Source organism: Lagenorhynchus albirostris, chromosome X (genome assembly GCF_949774975.1).
Source record: "Lagenorhynchus albirostris chromosome X, mLagAlb1.1, whole genome shotgun sequence".
NCBI classification, from domain to species: Eukaryota; Metazoa; Chordata; class Mammalia; order Artiodactyla; family Delphinidae; genus Lagenorhynchus; species Lagenorhynchus albirostris.
In genome coordinates, this window is record NC_083116.1 from 111,336,969 (window position 1) to 111,355,184 (window position 18,216).

Consider the following 18,216-nt stretch of genomic DNA (forward strand, 5'->3'; position numbering starts at 1 on the left):
CACTGTTTATGCCTCATTTGCCACAAAAAGATCATGGTAAACAAAGATTACATTCCCCTTAAAGTTACTAGCTGAAACCAGGTGCAGTCAGGATTATTCAACCTTGAAAAAGTCATAATGAAGACAGGATATCTTCCCATATGCAAAGAGTAAGATTCTTTTCATAATTACGGAGCATTCAGCAACAACTGACTTACTTAGAATCTGTAAGAAAGTGAGAAACAATAACAGGGTCTTTAGGAGTACTTCGTTTTTATTAGCAACATTGATTTCACCAAAGCTCAGTGATCATTACCTGCTATCATGATGAAACTGTTCAACCCTCTGAGATTACAGGACTTTTTTTTTTTTTTTTTTTTTTTTTTTTTTTTTGCGGTACGCGGGCCTCTCACTGCTGTGGCCTCTCCCGTTGTGGAGTACAGGCTCTGGACGCGCAGGCTCAGCGGCCATGGCTCACGGGCCCAGCCGCTCTGCGGCATGTGGGATCTTCCCGGACCGGGGCACGAACCCATGTCCCCTGCATCGGCAGGCAGACTCTCAACCACTGCGCCACCAGGGAAGCCCAGGACTTTTTTTTTTTAAGCCATCTACATCCATCGCAGAGGACACAACTTCAGAAGTACCACAGAACAGCAGAGTGGATTACGAGTGAGAAGCCCTGAACTCTGCCACTGAGGAGCTGACCACTTTATCTTTTGGAGCCCCAGCTTCCTCTGCTTTAAGTGAGTAACTAGAGATGATGGTATCTGAGGCCTTTTCCAGCAATAGAAACTCCCTTTTACCCTAGCATTTAGAAGACAGGCCAGTAACAGACTGGTACCTCTTTCAAATGCAAAATATTTCCCAATAGTGGTTGAAAAGGCCTACCCATGACTATGGTCAGTACCAGAATTCAACAACAATATATACCATAAATCGGTTGCTTTGCAAATATAGCTGTGCTTCAACGTGCTTCAATCTTAACCTACAACATCCATTACTATAGATCAACACTAGTCAACAGAAATTTCTGTGATGACAGAATTCTTCCCTACCTGTGCTATCCATGGATAGGGTAGCTACTAGACACACGTGGCTACTGAGCACTTGAGATGTGACTAGTGGCTGAGAAGCTGAACTTTAAATTTTATCTCATTTTAATTAAACGTAAAGAGTTGCATGTGGCCAGTGGCTAACATAGTAGAGAGCGCAGCTCTAGACCCCTGCCCTGCGAAATGACGCTGTTTTTTACTAAGAGTATCAACCAGTAAGCAACAGACAGAAGTAATAAACTCATTTTCACACGGGAAATAGAGAGGGTTGTTGTTTCCTAAGGTTCTAATTTTTGGCAACTGACACCAGCAATCTGATGCTTTATATGTGGATTTATGGAAGACCATCCACTTTTGTGTTAGCCATTCTTAATCCACAATGCTACAAGGCTTCAAGAGGCAGACTTGGTAATAGCAGCGAATGCAATGCTGATTCTCTGAAACCTTTCACGTGCATCTACAGGACTGTCGCTGTGCAGTTTATTTCAATGAACATTTACTGAACATCTACTATGTACCTGGCATCATCCTAGATGCTGGAAATAAAAGGTCCCAGCCCTGCAGGAGTTTAAAAGCTCTGAGGGAAAAGACAACACAGAAGCAGATCTTTTCAAAATAATGTGACAAATGCTGCAATGGGTAAGGGTTCGATGGGGGTCACAGAAAGGGCTCTTAGGCCAGTTTGGAGGATTAGGAAATTTGGGGAGACCACACTGGGGCTGAGCCAGGTGAGGTCATTCTAGGCAGACAAATACAGTGAATAAAAGGATATGGTAGGGCTTCCCTGGTGGCGCAGTGGTTGAGGGTCCGCCTGCCAATGCAGGGGACGCCGGTTCGTGCCCCGGTGCGGGGGGATCCCGCATGCCGCGGAGCGGCTGGGCCCGAGGCCGCGGCAGTGAGAGGCACGCGTACCGCAAAAAAAAAAAAAGAAAAAGAAAAAAAAAAAAAAGGATATGGTATAAAGAGCAGTAGGTACATACAGCAAACTATTTCTAGGACACAAAAGTCCTACACAGCAGGCAATAGAAGCCTTACTAAGTAACTTGGACTGTAAGTCACAGGCAGCAGCCACTGCGGATTTTCTCTAACGAGGAAATGACGTCCTGAGCAATCACTCAGGCTGCAGTGTGGAGGATGACAGCTGAGGGATCAGTTAGGAGGCTGGGTTCAGTAGCAGGAAGGGCTCAAGGGTGGGAGTTGCGAGGAGAGAGAGAAGACAGCTTGTCTAGTTTAGAAGGAGAAAACTAATAAGACTTGGTGAGGGAAGGGAGGAAAGGGGGGACTCAAGGTTGGCTCCCAGGTTTCTGGTTTTCATGGGACCATTAATCAAGTCAGGGAATAAAAGCCAGCCTGGAGCAGATACAGCAAAGCACAGGGAGTGGCACCAGGATGGGCAGGCCCACCACGTCACCCAAGTCCAGTGAGCACCAGCCATGCTGCTGTGCTGGGAGGTCACACGACACACACGTGAAAATGGTGTCCCCTGAAGCTGTATGATGGGGCTGCCCTGGGTTTAATTTGCAAAGCCTCATGAAATCACACTTGCCGGCCCACCCTGCACCAGCGAGTTACAAAGCAGGCAAAGAGGCGAGAGGGTCTAACCAGATCATCTTGCCCTAGCTCAGGTAGATGAGATACCATTTCTAAGACTGCTTACATCTTTACCTCAGCAATGAACACATGGCAGTTTGCTACTCAAGCAGCTCCGCAGGAGTTTCAACTCTTCGATAAGCGGAGCATACTAATGCTGCTGCCCCCGCTCTGATGGCTAATACTCGGACTCCAGGAAATCACTTTGAAAAAATTCAGTTTGTATCTACCCTTACATCCAGAAACGGATCTGAATAAAGGCAACTGTTTAAGGGTGTATACTGTATTTTTTATGAATCTGACATGCCCTATCCTGCCCAGCCCCATAGTGAAGAAGTGCTCAAAGGAGCACAGAAGGAAACTAGAGAGCCTCCTGGCTCTTTGTGAGTCAGAATTCGGAGTATCAGCTCATTTGGAGGAGGACCTGGGAATTAGCCTGGATCCCTCCTTTCCGTCAACCCCCCACATCCATCCATCCATCCGCCAACGAGTTCATGTCGAAGTACAAGTTACAGGCATTTGCTCCTCTCCTCCACAGCCGCCACTAGGGCAAGTAACTAGCACACCTGCTGTAGACGGACTGATCTCCAGAGCTTCCACACTCCCTGAGTCCAGCCCCAGGCGTGCGCGCGTGCACACACACACACACACACACACAGCCTTTTCTCCGCATAAACCAGAGGGTTCCTGTTAAAATGTAAACCCAACCATGGGGCCGCTCAACCCCCTCACCCCTGCACCCTGCACTGAAAATCCTCCACTGCTCTTAGAGTAAGACTTCAACTCCTTAATACGGCTTTTAAGGTCCTTTATTATCCGGCCTTTGCATTCTCTCCGACCTGACTTTCAGCCAGTCCTGTCGCTTGATTACTCTGCTACAACCACGTAGGCCTCCTCCTTTCTCTCCCCAGGCCTCTGCACTTACGGGTTCCTCAGGCTGAAATACTCTCTCCTCGGCTCTGAATGTGCCTCAAATCTCAGCCCAACGGCCATTTCCTCAGACAGGCCCTCCCTGGCCATCCCCCAACTAACTGCCTTTACACCATTCATTAACTTACCTTATTTACTGCCTATCTCTCCCACCCTACTAGAACGTTAGCTCCACCAGGACAGGGAATTTGCCCAGCGTGTTCACCCCATCTTAGTGCCTGGCACAGGGCAGGTGTTAAAATTGCTGAAGGAACAAATTAAAGACTGATTCCACTTTAAGTAAAGTGCATTCCAATACGTTCAGATACATTAACAGTGAACTATAATACAAGCACACACTGCAAAACCACATATAACTGGTTTTGGGGATAAGCGCCTGTAAGGACTATTCACACCACAACTCCTCTCCATCCGGGTGGCTCACCCACTTTACAGTTCATGAGTGTTGCTCTTACTATGTACGTACATGAGGGCAGAGCCTGTTCCAATTACAGTCACTAACGCTTCAGGGAAAGGCGCTATTCCACATTAAAGACATCCAGTTACCGTATGTAACTGTATGATTACCTGGTTGGCTGTACGGATCTTCATAAGCATCCAGCCAATAAAACTGAAATACTTGTTCCTCATCTGCCCCTTTTACCAGTGGGAGGTGACTGGAATCCACTTGAACTTCCAGGGCTGAGAAACTGCTGTCATCTTCCTGATCAATGTCCCAACAAGAGACATCTGGGAGAAAACTTGCTCTGCAAAAATCACATTTTCAAAATCCTTTCAAAATCCGATGGGATAATTGTAGCACTACTTGTCAGAAAAGTCATAAAATGCTCTTACGAGTAGGATATGGTCCCTTTCCCAGGATCTGCCTCATGTTTTGTCCCCTCTGCTGGCTCCCTCTCTTGGTCGGAGGTCTTGGCACCCACCGGCTCCACATCCACCTCCTCCGTTTCCATGGGCTCATCAAAGTCACCATCTTCAAAATCCATTGCCCCTGACTCCTCCTGGTCAACTGTACGCAATGCCAGCACCGGCTCTCCTGGGGGTGGCATCACACAATCCCATCATGTGCCGCTGCCAGGGAGCACAAAAGCTTCCCCTACGCTGCAACGGCAGCCTACCCCTTGCCCACATGCTATTCGCATTTCTCTTCAATCTCCAAATTGGATGTTTTTTAACTTTTCCTGCTATGAATTCAAACCTTTCACGCTGAAACTGGCTATTGCAAGCCCTTCAAATTCCCCCCGCTTCCTCCTTCACGGGGCCTCCATCTTTTGACAGCAGACTTACCAGCAAATCCAGCACATTTAAGAGGGGCAGGGGTTAATGAAGGCTCCTTCCTTGAGACCGGGGAAGTGGTTTTTCCTGAAGGAGCTGCCTGTCAATGTTTTTAAATGTTTAGTCAGTTAGACCTGCATACTAAAAATACGCATCTGTCCTACCCTGACCAGAGATAATGACAGTTCCTATCTATAAAACGATTTTCTGTTTTATTAATGTAACATCTTCAATTATTTTACTGTTCCTAGGTTTACCAAAAAAACACTTGTTTCCAGAAGGAAAATTATTGCATCTAGCACAGCTGTAACGCCTATACTAAACATGTACTAGTTACTACAAAATTTACTATGAGAAACAGGCACATGCTATTGTTGAAATATATGAAACTATATAAAATGAAACAGGAGTCCTAATTTAAAACAAAAGCAAGAACAAATTCAAAGGCATTTCGCTCACACAGAAAAGCAACAAAGTAAGTTTTAAGCAATAATATAAATCAAGATTGAAGGTATTTCCACACACTATACCTTGGGGGTGTGCATAGAGAAAGGATTCAGTGAAGCTCCACTGGATCCTTTCTTCTTCGGTATTATTACAGGTGGTGGAGTTATTTGAGGTGTCTAAAAGGAGGGGAAAGACAGACATTCACTGCCATGCTTGGTTTACCACAAGACACAAAAAGTATGTTTCTTCCCCTAGTGAAGCCCAATGAGCAAAGCACTCTTTTCCTTCCCTGCTCCCCCCACAGATCTATGTTCATGCAGTGAGGTTACTATAGCAACAATACCACAGACTCACTAGAAAACCAGAATAGATATTGAATCCACCCCTCATCAATTTTTTCTCTTTAAAACTTAACATACTTCTCCCTTACCCTTCCAGAATATTACATTTAAAAACTGCCAAGCGCGAACTACACAGTGTAGGTGTAAGTCATTTTAATCAAGGGTCACTTAGAAAGAAGCACATCTCTAAATGAGAGCTTAGTCTTGCTGTGAAACAGCCCAGTTGCAAATTTCAGTACAGATGAACCTGTCTGAGTTCTATCAGGGACAACTCACTGCCTCTTCCCTCAACCCCACTCAGAATTCAAGACGAGGATCTCACGCCTGATTGTGCAGACTGACAGGCTTCAATCCATTTCGGGAACATACACGGCAGCAACTGAGCGCAAGCAGTGTGCCTTCCCAGAACTGACTCATGTGGATTCTTACTACTTCAAACACAGCCCCACACGGCCCAATCTACACAATCACAGAGCCTCGAGGAGCTAGAAACTACTCACCTAAAATGGTGAAAAGAAACCAATTTGAAGGGCTTTGTTTTGGTTTGGGGGTTTGTTTTCTTTTGTTTTGTTTTTTGGTGGTGGTGTTGTCACTGAATTTTCTGTTTTGCATTCTAGCAATAGTCTGTTTTGTAAAATTACTGGATTGTTTCTTCAGCCCATGTCTCCTGAATATTTGACAACTCCTGGAGATTCACTTACCTCAGTGTTCAAATCCTGTAGAATATCACCTAGCAGATCATCCTTGGACAAGTCAACAGCTTTCTGGAAATTATAAAGGCAGGAAGAATGAGAAAGCCCTGCCCTTCATATTTTCACCCAGACCCCATGTCAGTGGAAGGAAGAACCCAGCCAGTCAGTCCTTGCCTCTTCATCCCTAACTCTGAGGGCTCCTCTACTATTCACAGATCTTAACCACCAGGGGCCTAAACATAACTCCTACACCCTGAGCCCCCGCCCTCAATTTTAGCTTCATTCCATAATCCTCCTGCTAACCACCAAAATAAACACACTCACTGCCAGTGCAGCTTTCTGGTTTAGGTTTCTCTTCTATCTCCAAGCCACAACCACTGAGGTGCCTCAATTCACCTAGAAATCTACATCCAACTTAGTGACTGAGATTGGGAAAACATTACTCAAATATTTGAGTTCAAACATATTGGGACTTCCCTGGCAGTCCAGTGGTTAGGACTCAGCACTTTCACTGCCGTGGGTCCGGGTTTAATCCCTGGTCAGGGAACAGAGATCCCACAAGCCACGCGGCACGGCCAAAAAAATTAAAAAATACAATAAAATAAAAATAAAAGCAACATTAAAAAAACATACTGACCACCTACTAACTGTATAATCAAACATTAAATATAATCAAAGATCAAAGACCAAGCTCATCTAGAACCAGGGGATGAGCCTAGAAGCCTTCATAAGATCATCTGTTTAGAGCTATGGGGAATCTGACAGGAAAGGTGAACTATGAAGAAACAGGACTCTTCGCTTCACAAAGGAAGAGGCAAATATAAGAAAACCATGAGACGCACATCTGCGGTTTTCCTTCCAGCACTGGCAATGAACATTGACTTGATATTGTTCGGTTTTGTCACCATGGCCTTCTTGACATTCCTCTTGTCTTTGCTGCATGCTTTATTATTTTTTCCTGTTGGAAGAAAATTTGTTTAGAAACACGCACCAGCAAAAACCAAAATGGAAAACCAAAAGCCCAGTCACCTGCCCTCTGTATATGAGACTGTGACAAGAAAAATGTTAAAAACTCAAAATACAAAACTATGAGACTTTATGCAAGGTACACAGGAAAGAATCTTTAAAATGAACTGAATTCAGGACAACTTGACTAAATGTTACTACAGAAACTGATGAAATGCCAGTCAAATATCAGGATGAGTTAAGTGGGACTGTTTAATTGCTGCTGTTAATGTAAATAAAAAGCTTTTTAAAAGGTGGGTGGGTTTTTTCCCCCCATAGAAATAAAAAGATCAAGCTCATCTGGTTCCAGGGGATTAGGCTTGCAGTCTTCATGAGATCATTTTAGTGTGATACTGACTCTGACAGGAAAACTGAACTACGAAAAAACAAGATCACCAGTTATGATACTGTAGCATCCTAGCTTCCATTTTATGAGGAACGCATGTCCTAGCAACACTAAACAGCACGGAGACATTTGTTCCATAAAGAACAACTTGTGCCATATGTTTTCTCTTCTGGGCATGTGGAAACCACCTGCAAACTCCTCTACTACTGTCAATTTTACTCTCGCTTTCTGACTCATCCCAGAGCAGCCTCCACCTACAAAAGACCTAGAATGAATAGTTAACATAGTGTGGTAGTGGCATACGAATACACAGATCAGATGAAACAGAATATAGAGTCTAGATAAAGACCAAATTACTTATGGAAATTTAGCATAAAACAAAGGTAACATCTCATATTACTGGGGAAAAGATGGACTTTTTAATAATTAGTGTTGGCTACCCATTTGTAAAGAAGTAAATCAGTATAAACACCAAGCAGATCACAGGTCAAAATTTTAAAAATGAAATTATACAAGTACTTTAATAAAAAAGGCAAATTCCTTGTAACCTGGATGTGGGGAAAGTCTTTCTATCTATGATTCAAAATCCATCTGCAAGAAAAAAAAAAGGATCGACAGATGCAATATATCAGAAACAGGTTTAAAGACAAAACAGAAGAAAATTTTTGCAATACGTTTTACAGAGAAAAAACCAATTTCACTGATATTAAAAAAAAAAGGCCAGTGGAATTCCCTGGCAGTCCATTGGTTAGGACTCCACACTTCCACTGCAGGGACCCAGGTTCGATCCCCTGGTCAGGGAACTTAAGATCCCACAAACCACATGATATGGCCAGAAAAAAAAGGCCAAAAACCCAAAAGGAATGTGGGCAATAAATACTAACATATGGTTCACATTAAAAAAATATACAGGGCTTCTCTGGTGGTGCAGTGGTTAAGAATCTGCCTGACAATGCAGGGGACTCGGGTTTGAGCCCTGGTCCAGGAAGATCCCACATGCCACGGAGCAACTACGTCCGTGCACAACTACTGAGCCTATGCTCTAGAGCCCACATGCCACAACTACTGAAAGCCTGCGCGCCTAGAGCCCGTGCTACACAAAAAGAGAAGCCACCGCAATGAGAAGCCCACGCACTGCAATGAAGAGTAGCCCCTGCTCGCTGCAACTAGAGTAAGCCCGCATGCAGCAACGAAGACCCAATGCAGCCAAAAAAGTAAAATAAAATATATAAACAGCTATTAAGTTTTATGAAAAGATACTCAACTTCATACGTAAAAGAAATGCAGATGAAAACGACACCAAGATGTCATTTCTTGCATGTTAGAGTGCCAAAAATGTGAAAGCTTGACAACACATTCTCACCACATTCTGTTGGTGAGGCCATGGTGTCCAAATGGACACTCATATGTTGTTCATGGGAGTGTAAAATGGAACAACTCCAATGGAGAAGAATTTGGCAATATCTCATGAAACTTCATGTGCATGTACTCTCTGAGCCAGCAATCCCACCTCTAGGAATTTTCCCTGAGGAAAATACCATATGCATAGTTATTCAATGTGGTATTATGTGCAAGAGCTAATTACTGAAAATCTAAATGTTCATTCAAGAACACCACATGGGAGACTTCCGGGAAGATGGCGGAAGAGTAAGATGTGGAGATCACCTTCCTCCCCACAGATACACCAGAAATACATCTACACGTGGAACAACTCCTACAGAACACCCACTGAACGCTGGCAGAAGACCTCAGACCTCCCAAAAGGCAAGAAACCCCCCACGTACCTGGGTAGCGCAAAAGAAAAAAGAATAAACAGAGACAAAAGGATAGGGATGGGACCTGCACCAGTGGGAGGGACTGTGAAGGAGGAAAGGTTTCCACACACTAGGAAGTCCCTTCGCGGGCGGAGACTGCGGGTGGCGAAGGGGGAAGCTTCAGAGCCGCGGAGGAGAGCACAGCAACAAGGGTGCGGGGGGCAAAGCAGAGATTCCCGCACAGAGGATCGGTGCAACCGGCAGTCACCAGCCCGAGAGGCTCGTCTGCTCCCCCGCCGGGGCGGGCAGGGTTGGGAGCTGAGGCTCGGGCTTCGGTCGGAGCGCAGGGAGAGGACTGGGGTTGGCGGCGTGAACACAGCCTGCAGGGAGCTAGTGCGCCACGGCTGGCCGGGAGGGAGTCTGGGGAAAACTCTGGACCTGCCGAAGAGGCAAGAGACTTTCTTCCCTCTGTTTCCTGGTGCACGAGGAGAGAGGATGAAGAACGCTGCTTAAGGGAGCTCCAGAGACAGGCGCGAGCCACGGCTAAAAGCACGGACCCCAGAGACGGGCATGAGACGCTAAGGCCGCTGCTGCCGCCACCAAGAAGCCTGTGTGCGAGCACAGGTCCTATCCACACCCCCCTTCCGGGGAGCCTGTGCAGCCCGCCACTGCCAGGGTCCCGTGATCCAGGGACAACTCCCCCGGGAGAACGCACGGCGTGCCTCAGGCTGGTGCAACGTCACGCTGTCCTCTGCTGCCGCAGGCTCGCCCCACACTCCGTGCCCCTCATTACCCCCGGCCTGAGTGAGCCAGAGCCCCCAAATCAGCGGCGCCTTTCACCCCGTCCTGTGTGAGCGAAGAACAGACGCCCTCCAGCAACCTACACGCAGAGGCGGGGCCAAATCCAAAGCTGAGCCCCTGGGAGCTGTGCGAACAAAGAAGAAACAGGGAAATCTCTCCCAGCAGCCTCAGAAGCAGCGGATTAAAGCTCCACAATCAACTTGATGTACCCTGCTTCTGTGGAATACATGAATAGACAACGAATCATCCCAAATTAAGGAGGTGGGCTTTGAAAGCAAGATTTATGATTTTTCCCCTTTTCCTCTTTTTGTGAGTGTGTATGTGTATGCTTCTGTGTGAGATTTTGTCTGTATAGCTTTGCTTCCACCGTTTGTCTGAGGGTTCTAGACGTCCGTTTTTTTGTTTTTTTTAATTTTCTTTCTTAATAATTACTTTTTATTTTAATAACTTTATTTCATTTTACTTTATCTTCGTTCTTTCTTTCCATCCTTCCTTTCTTTAGACAACGATTCATCCCAAATTGAGGAGGTGGACTTCGAGAGCAAGATTTTTGATTTTTTCCCCTTTTCCTCTTTTTGTGAGTATGTGTATGCTTCTGTATGAGACTTTATCTCTATAGCTTTGCTTCCACCATTTGTCCTAGGGTTCTATCCATCTGTTTTTTTTTGTTTTTTTCTCTTAATAATTATTTTTTTATTTTAATAACTTTATTATATTTTATCTTATTTTATTTTACTTTATCTTCTTTTTGTCCTTCCTTCCCTCCTTCCTTCCTCCCTCCCTTCTTTCTTGCTTGCTTGCTTGCTTTCTATCTTTCTTTCTTTCTACTTCTACTAATTCTTTCTTTCTACTTTTGCTCCCTTTTCTTATGAGCCGTGTGGATGAACGGCTCTTGATGCTGCAGCCAGGAGTTAGTGCTGTGCCTCTGAGGTGGGAGAGCCAACTTCAGGACACTGGTCCACAAAAGACCTCCCAGCTCCACATAATATCAAACGGTGAAAATCTCCCAGAGATCTCCATCTTAACACCAGCACCCAGCTTCACTCAACGACCAGCAAGCTACACTGCTGAACATCCTATGCCAAACAACTAGCAAGACAGGAACACAACCCCACCCATTAGCAAAGAGGTTGCCTAAAATCATAATAACTCGACAGACACCCCAAAACACACCACCAGACGTGGACCTGCCCAACAGAAAAACAAGATCCAGCCTCACCCACCAGAACACAGGCACTAGTCAGGAAGCCTACACAACACACTGAACCAACTTTAGCCACTGGGGACAGACACCAAAAACAATGGGAACTACGAACCTGCAGCTTGCATAAAGGAGACCCCAAACACAGTAAGATAAGCAAAATGAGAAGAGAGAAAAACACACAGCAGATGAAGGAACAAGATAAAAACCCACCAGACCTAACAAATGAAGAGGAAATAGGCGGTCTACCTGAAAACGAATTCAGAATAATGATAGTAAACATGATCCAAAATCTTGGAAATAGAATAGAGAAAATGCAAGAAACATTTAACAAAGACCTAGAAGAATTAAAGATGAAACAATCAATGATGAACAACACAATAAATGAAATGAAAAATACTCTAGAAGGGATCAATAGAATAACTAAGGCAGAAGAACGGATAAGTGACCTGGAAGATAAAATAGTGGAAATAACTACTGCAGAGCAAAATAAAGAAAAAAGAATGAAAAGATCTGAGGACAGTCTCAGAGACCTCTGGGACATTAAATGCAACAACATTAGAATTATAGGGGTTCCAGAAAAAGAAGAGAAAAAGAAAGGGACAGAAAATATTTCAAGAGATTATAGTTGAAAATTCCCTAATATGGGAAAGGAAATAGTTATTCAAGTCCAGGAAGCACATATCCCATACAGGATAAATCCAAGGAGAAACACGCCAAGACACATATTAATCAAACTGTCAAAAATTAAATACAAAGAAAACATATTAAAAGCAGCAAGGGAAAAATAACACACAAGGGAATCCCCATAAGGTTAACAGCTGATCTTTCAGCAGAAACTCTGCAAGCCAGAAGGGACTGGCAGGACATATTTAAAGTGATGAAGGAGAAAAACCTGCAACCAAGATTACTCTACCCAGCAAGGATCTCATTCAGATTTGATGGAGAAATTAAAACCTTTACAGACAAGCAAAAGCTCAGAGAGTTCAGCACTACCAAACCAGCTCTACAACAGCTGCTAAAGGAACTTCTCTAGGTAAGAAACACAAGAAAAGGAAAAGACCTACAATAACGAAACCAAAACAATTAAGAAAATGGGAATAGGAACATACATATCGATAATTACCTTAAATGTAAATGGACTAAATGCTCCCACCAAAAGACACAGATTGGCTGAATGGATACAAAAACAAGACCCATATATTTGCTGTCTACAAGAGACCCACTTCAGACCTAGGGACACATACAGACTGAAAGTAGTAAGGGGATGGAAAAAGATATTTCATGCAAATGGAAACCAAAAGAAAGCTGGAGTAGCAATTCTCATATCAGACAAAATACACTTTAAAATAAAGACTATTGGAAGAGACAAAGAAGGACACTACATAATGATCAAGGGATCAATCCAAGAAGAAGACATTAACAATTGTAAATATTTATGCACCCAACATAGGAGCACCTCAATACATAAAGCAAATACTAACAGCCATAAAAGGGGAAATCGACAGTAACACATTCATAGTAGGGGACTTTAACACCCTACTTTCACCAATGGACAGATCATCCAAAATGAAAATCAATAAGGAAACACAAGCTTTAAATGATACATTAAACAAGATGGACTTAATTGATATTTATAGGACATTCCATCCAAAAACAACAGAATACACATTTTTCTCTAGTGCTCATGGAACATTCTCCAGGAGAGATATCTTGGGTCACAAATCAAGCCTTGCTAAATTTAAGAAAATTGAAATTGTATCAAGTATCTTTTCCCACCACAACGCTATGAGACTACATATCAATTAAAGGAAAAGATCTGTAAAAAATACAAACACATGGAGGCTAAACAATACAGTACTTAATAACGAAGTGATCACTGAAGAAATCAAAGAGGAAATCAACAAATACCTAGAAACAAATGACAATGGAGACACAACGACCCAAAACCTATGGGATGCAGCAAAAGCAGTTCTAAGAGGGAAGTTTATAGGAATTCAATTCTACCTAAGGAAACAGGAAACATCTCGAATAAACAACCTAACCTTGCACTTAAAGCAATTAGAGAAAAAAGAACAAAAATCCCCAAAGTTAGCAGAAGAAATCATAAAGATCAGATCAGAAATAAATGAAAAAGAAATGAAGGAAACGATAGCAAAGATCAATAAAACTAAAAGCTGGTTCTTTGAGAAGATAAACAAAATTGATGAACCATTAGCCAGACTCATCAAGAAAAAAAGGGAGAAGACTCAAATCAAAAGAACTAGAAATGAAAAAGGAGAAATAACAAATGACACTGCAGAAATACAAAAGATCATGAGAGATTACTACAAGCAACTCTATGCCAATAAAATGGACAACCTGGAAGAAATGGACAAATTCTTAGAAAGGCACAACCTGCCAAGACTGAATCAGGAAGAAACAGAAAATATGAACAGACCAATCACAAGCACTGAAATTGAAACTGTGATTAAAAATCTTCCAACAAACAAAAGCCCAGGGCCAGATGGCTTCACAGGCGAATTCTATCAAACATTTAGAGAAGAGCTAACACCTATCCATCTCAAACTCTTCCAAAATATAGCATAGGGAGGAACACTCCCAAACTCATTCTACGAGGCCACCATCACCCTGATACCAAAACCAGACAAGGATGTCACAAAGAAAGAAAACTACAGGCCAATATCACTGATGAACATAGATGCAAAAATCCTCAACAAAATACTAGCAAACAGAATCCAACAGCCCATTAAACAGATCATACACCATGATCAAGTGGGGTTTATTCCAGGAATGCAAGGATTCTTCAATATACGCAAACCAATCAACGTGATACACCATATTAACAAACTGAAGGAGAAAAATCATATGATCATCTCAATAGATGCAGAGAAAGCTTTCGACAAAATTCAACACCCATTTATGATAAAACCCTGCAGAAAGGAGGCATAGAGGGAACTTTCCTCAACATAATAAAGGCTGTATATGACAAACCCACAGCTAACATCGTCCTAAATGGTGAAAAACTGAAAGCATTTCCACTAAGATCAGGAAGAGAAGACAAGGTTGCCCACTCTCACCACTCTCATTCAACATAGTTTTGGAAGTTTTAGCCACAGCAATCAGAGAAGAAAAGGAAATAAGAGGAATCCAAATCGGAAAAGAAGAAGTAAAGCTGTCACCATTTGCATATGACATGATACTATACATAGAGAATCCTAAAGATGCTACTAGAAAACTACTGGAGCTAATCAATGAATTTGGGAAAGTAGCAGGATACAAAATTAATGCACAGAAATATCTGGCATTCCTATACACTAATGATGAAAAATCTGAAAGTGAAATCAAGAAAACACTCCTATTTACCACTGCAACAAAAAGAATAAAATATCTAGGAATAAACCTACCTAAGGAGACAAAAGACCTGTATGCAAAAAACTATAAGACACTGATGAAAGAAATTAAAGATGATACAAATAGATGGAGAGATATACCATGTTCTTGGATTGGAAGAATCAACATTGTGAAAATGACTCTACTACCCAAAGGAATCTACACATTCAATGCGATCCCTATCAAACTACCACTGGCATTTTTCACAGAACTAGAACAAAAAATTTCACCATTTGTATGGAAACACAAAAGACCCCGAATAGCCAAAGCAATCTTGAGAATGAAAAACGGAGCTGGAGGAATCAGGCTCCCTGACTTCAGACTACACTACAAAGCTACAGTAATCAAGACAGTATGGTACTGGCACAAAAACGGAAAGATAGATCAATGGAACAGGATAGAAAGCCCAGAGATAAAGCCACGCACATATGGTCACCTTACCTTTGATAAAGGAGGCAAGAATATACAGTGGAGAAAAGACAGCCTCTTCAGTAAGTGGTGCTGGGAAAACTGGACAGGTACATGTAAAAGTATGAGATTAGATCACTCCCTAACACCACACACAAAAATAAGCTCAAAATGGATTAAAGACCTAAATGTAAGGCCAGAAACTATCAAACTCTTAGAGGAAAACATAGGCAGGACACTCTATGACATAAATCACAGCAAGATCCTTTTTGACCCACCTCCTAGAGAAATGGAAATAAAAACAAAAATAAACAAATGGGACCTAATGAAACTTATAAGCTTTTGCACAGCAAAGGAAACCATAAACAAGACCAAAAGACAACCCTTAGAATGGGAGACAATATTCGCAAAGGAAGCAACTGACAAAGGATTAATCTCCAAAATTTATAAGCAGCTCATGCAGCTTAATAACAAAAAAACAAACAACCCAATCCAAAAATGGGCAGAAGACCTAAATAGACATTTCTCCAAAGAAGATATACAGACTGCCAACAAACACACGAAAGAATGCTCAACATCACTAATCATTAGAGAAATGCAAATCAAAACTACAATGAGATATCATCTCACACCAGTCATAATGGCCATCATCAAAAAATCTAGAAACAATAAATGCTGGAGAGGGCGTGGAGAAAAGGGAACCCTCTTGCACTGTTGGTGGGAATGTAAATTGATACAGCCACTGTGGAGAACAGTATGGAGGTTCCTTAAAAAACTACAAATAGTACTACCATATGACCCAGAAATCCCACTACTAGGCATATACCCTGAGAAAACCATAATTCAAAAAGAGTCATGCACCAAAATGTTCATTGCAGCTCTATTTACAATATCCCAGAAATGGAAACAACCGAAGTTTCCATCATCGGATGAATGGATAAAGAAGATGTGGCACATATATACAATGGAATATTACTCAGCCATAAAAGGAAACGAAATTGAGCTATTTGTAATGAGGTGGATAGACCTAGAGTCTGTCATACAGAGTGAAGTAAGTCAGAAAGAGAGAGACAAATACCATATGCTAACACATATATATGGAATTTAAGAAAAAAAATGTCATGAAGAACCTAGTGGTAAAACAGGAATAAAGACACAGACCTACTAGAGAATGGACTTGAGGATATGGGGAGGGGGAAGGGTAAGCTGTGACAAAGCAAGAGAGAGGCATGGACTACCAAACGTAAGGTAGATAGCTAGTGGGAAGCAGCCGCATAGCACAGGGAGATCAGCTCGGTGCTTTGTGACCGCTGGAGGGGTGGGATAGGGAGGGTGGGAGGGAGGGAGACGCAAGAGGGAAGAGATATGGGAACATATGTATATGTGTAACTGATTCATTTTGTTGTAAAGCAGAAACTAACACACCATTGTAAAGCAATTATACTCCAATAAAGATGTAAAAAAAAAAAGAAAAGAAAACCACATGAATAAACCCTGTTACATCCATATAATGGAATACTATGCAGCTATATAGAAATGAGCAAGCAAGAAAGAAAGCCCTCTATGTGCTGGTATGCAGTGATTTCCAGGCTTTTATTTTTAGCATTTCAGAATTTTCATTTTTTTCTGCATTATCAATACAGTTTTATTTCTTTTTTGTTTTCCTTTTTTAATTGAAGTATAGTTGATGTAGGATATCTTCTTAAGTGAAAATATGCCAAGTACAGAACTATCTATAGAAAATATCCTTTGTGTAAGAAAGAAAAGGAAATAAAAATACATACACGTAATTCCATTCCTCAGCATATGCCCAAAAGAATTAAAAGCAAGTGTTCAAACAAAAACTGGTACACAAAAGTTCATAGCAGCACTGGTCAGAATAACCAAAAGATGGAAACAATCCAAATGCACTACAACTAATAAATGAATAAACAAAATGTGGTCTATCCTTGCAATCTAATAGTATTCATCCCTAAAAAGGAATGAAGTACTGATTCATGCTACAACATGAACGAACCTTGAAAACACTATGCTAAATGAAACAGGTCAGACACAAATGTTCACATAATTGCATGATTCCAACTGTATGAAATATTCAAAATAGGAAATCCAGAGACAGAAAGCGGTTAGCAGTTGCCAGGGGCTGAGGGAAGGAAGACTGGGGAATGACTGCTTAATAGCTATGAGTTTCCATCTGGGGTGAAAGAATGTTCTGCAACTGGATAATGGTCATGGTTGCAAACACCGTTAATGCACTAAATGTCACAGATGATAAATTTTCTGTTATGTACTTTTCACATGCCTAAGACTATGAAAAGATTTGTAGCACATTTGTGAAAAACGTAAGACAGGGGAATTTAATTTTTTAAAGAGATCATTTGGAGCAGTTTGAAAAGAGAATATAGGCAATGGTCAAAATGTTTAGTAAACAAAATTCAGGTCCTAATAAAGAATATCAAAACAGAAGGTCAATAGAGGTTTGACTAGCAAGGAAGGCTTCACTAAGGGGCTTTAATCTCACCATTGTAGGTTAGCAGGAATTAGATAGGACAACAGGAAACAGAGAAAGAACAGGAGTCAACATTTGAGATGAAATTCTTCCACAATTTTAGGGCTTCTGTTTTGTTTTTGTTTTTTTTTTTCTTTCTTTCCGCTTTTTTTTTCTTGGCCGTGCCACGCAACATGTGGGATCTTAGATCTTAGTTCCCCAAGTAGGGATCGAACCCAGGCCCCCTGCAATGGAAGTGCGGAGTCTTAACAACTGGACCGCCAGGGAAGTCCCCAATTTGATTTGTTTTATTCGTTTTCCCACTGACTTTTCTTCATTGGGATTTAGTTGATGTTTTTCTCTCTGTTTGAAAACAACATGCCAGGGACTGGATCTACACCAAAAAGAGTTGACCTTTTACTCCCAGGCAAAACTCTACGATTTCTTCTAAGTGTTTAAAGTGGATTGCGGAATTCCATTTCCATTCTGAAGATCTTGGGACCTTACTGGGCTC

General features: G+C 42.1%; 1 protein-coding gene across 6 annotated transcripts in view; it reads right to left on the reverse strand.

Annotated features, from left to right (window-relative positions):
- Positions 1-18,216, reverse strand: part of POLA1 (DNA polymerase alpha 1, catalytic subunit) — a 303,249-nt gene that overhangs the window by 271,664 nt on the left and 13,369 nt on the right. For all 6 annotated transcript variants that reach the window (XM_060137819.1, XM_060137817.1, XM_060137815.1 and 3 more), the window contains exons 5-10: positions 7,149-7,264; positions 6,316-6,378; positions 5,357-5,449; positions 4,839-4,926; positions 4,386-4,587; positions 4,119-4,297 (exon numbers count right to left, since the gene is read on the reverse strand). In XM_060137819.1, the coding sequence (XP_059993802.1) occupies positions 4,119-4,297; positions 4,386-4,587; positions 4,839-4,926; positions 5,357-5,449; positions 6,316-6,378; positions 7,149-7,264 (741 nt within the window). The remainder of the gene's footprint in view (positions 1-4,118; positions 4,298-4,385; positions 4,588-4,838; positions 4,927-5,356; positions 5,450-6,315; positions 6,379-7,148; positions 7,265-18,216) is intronic.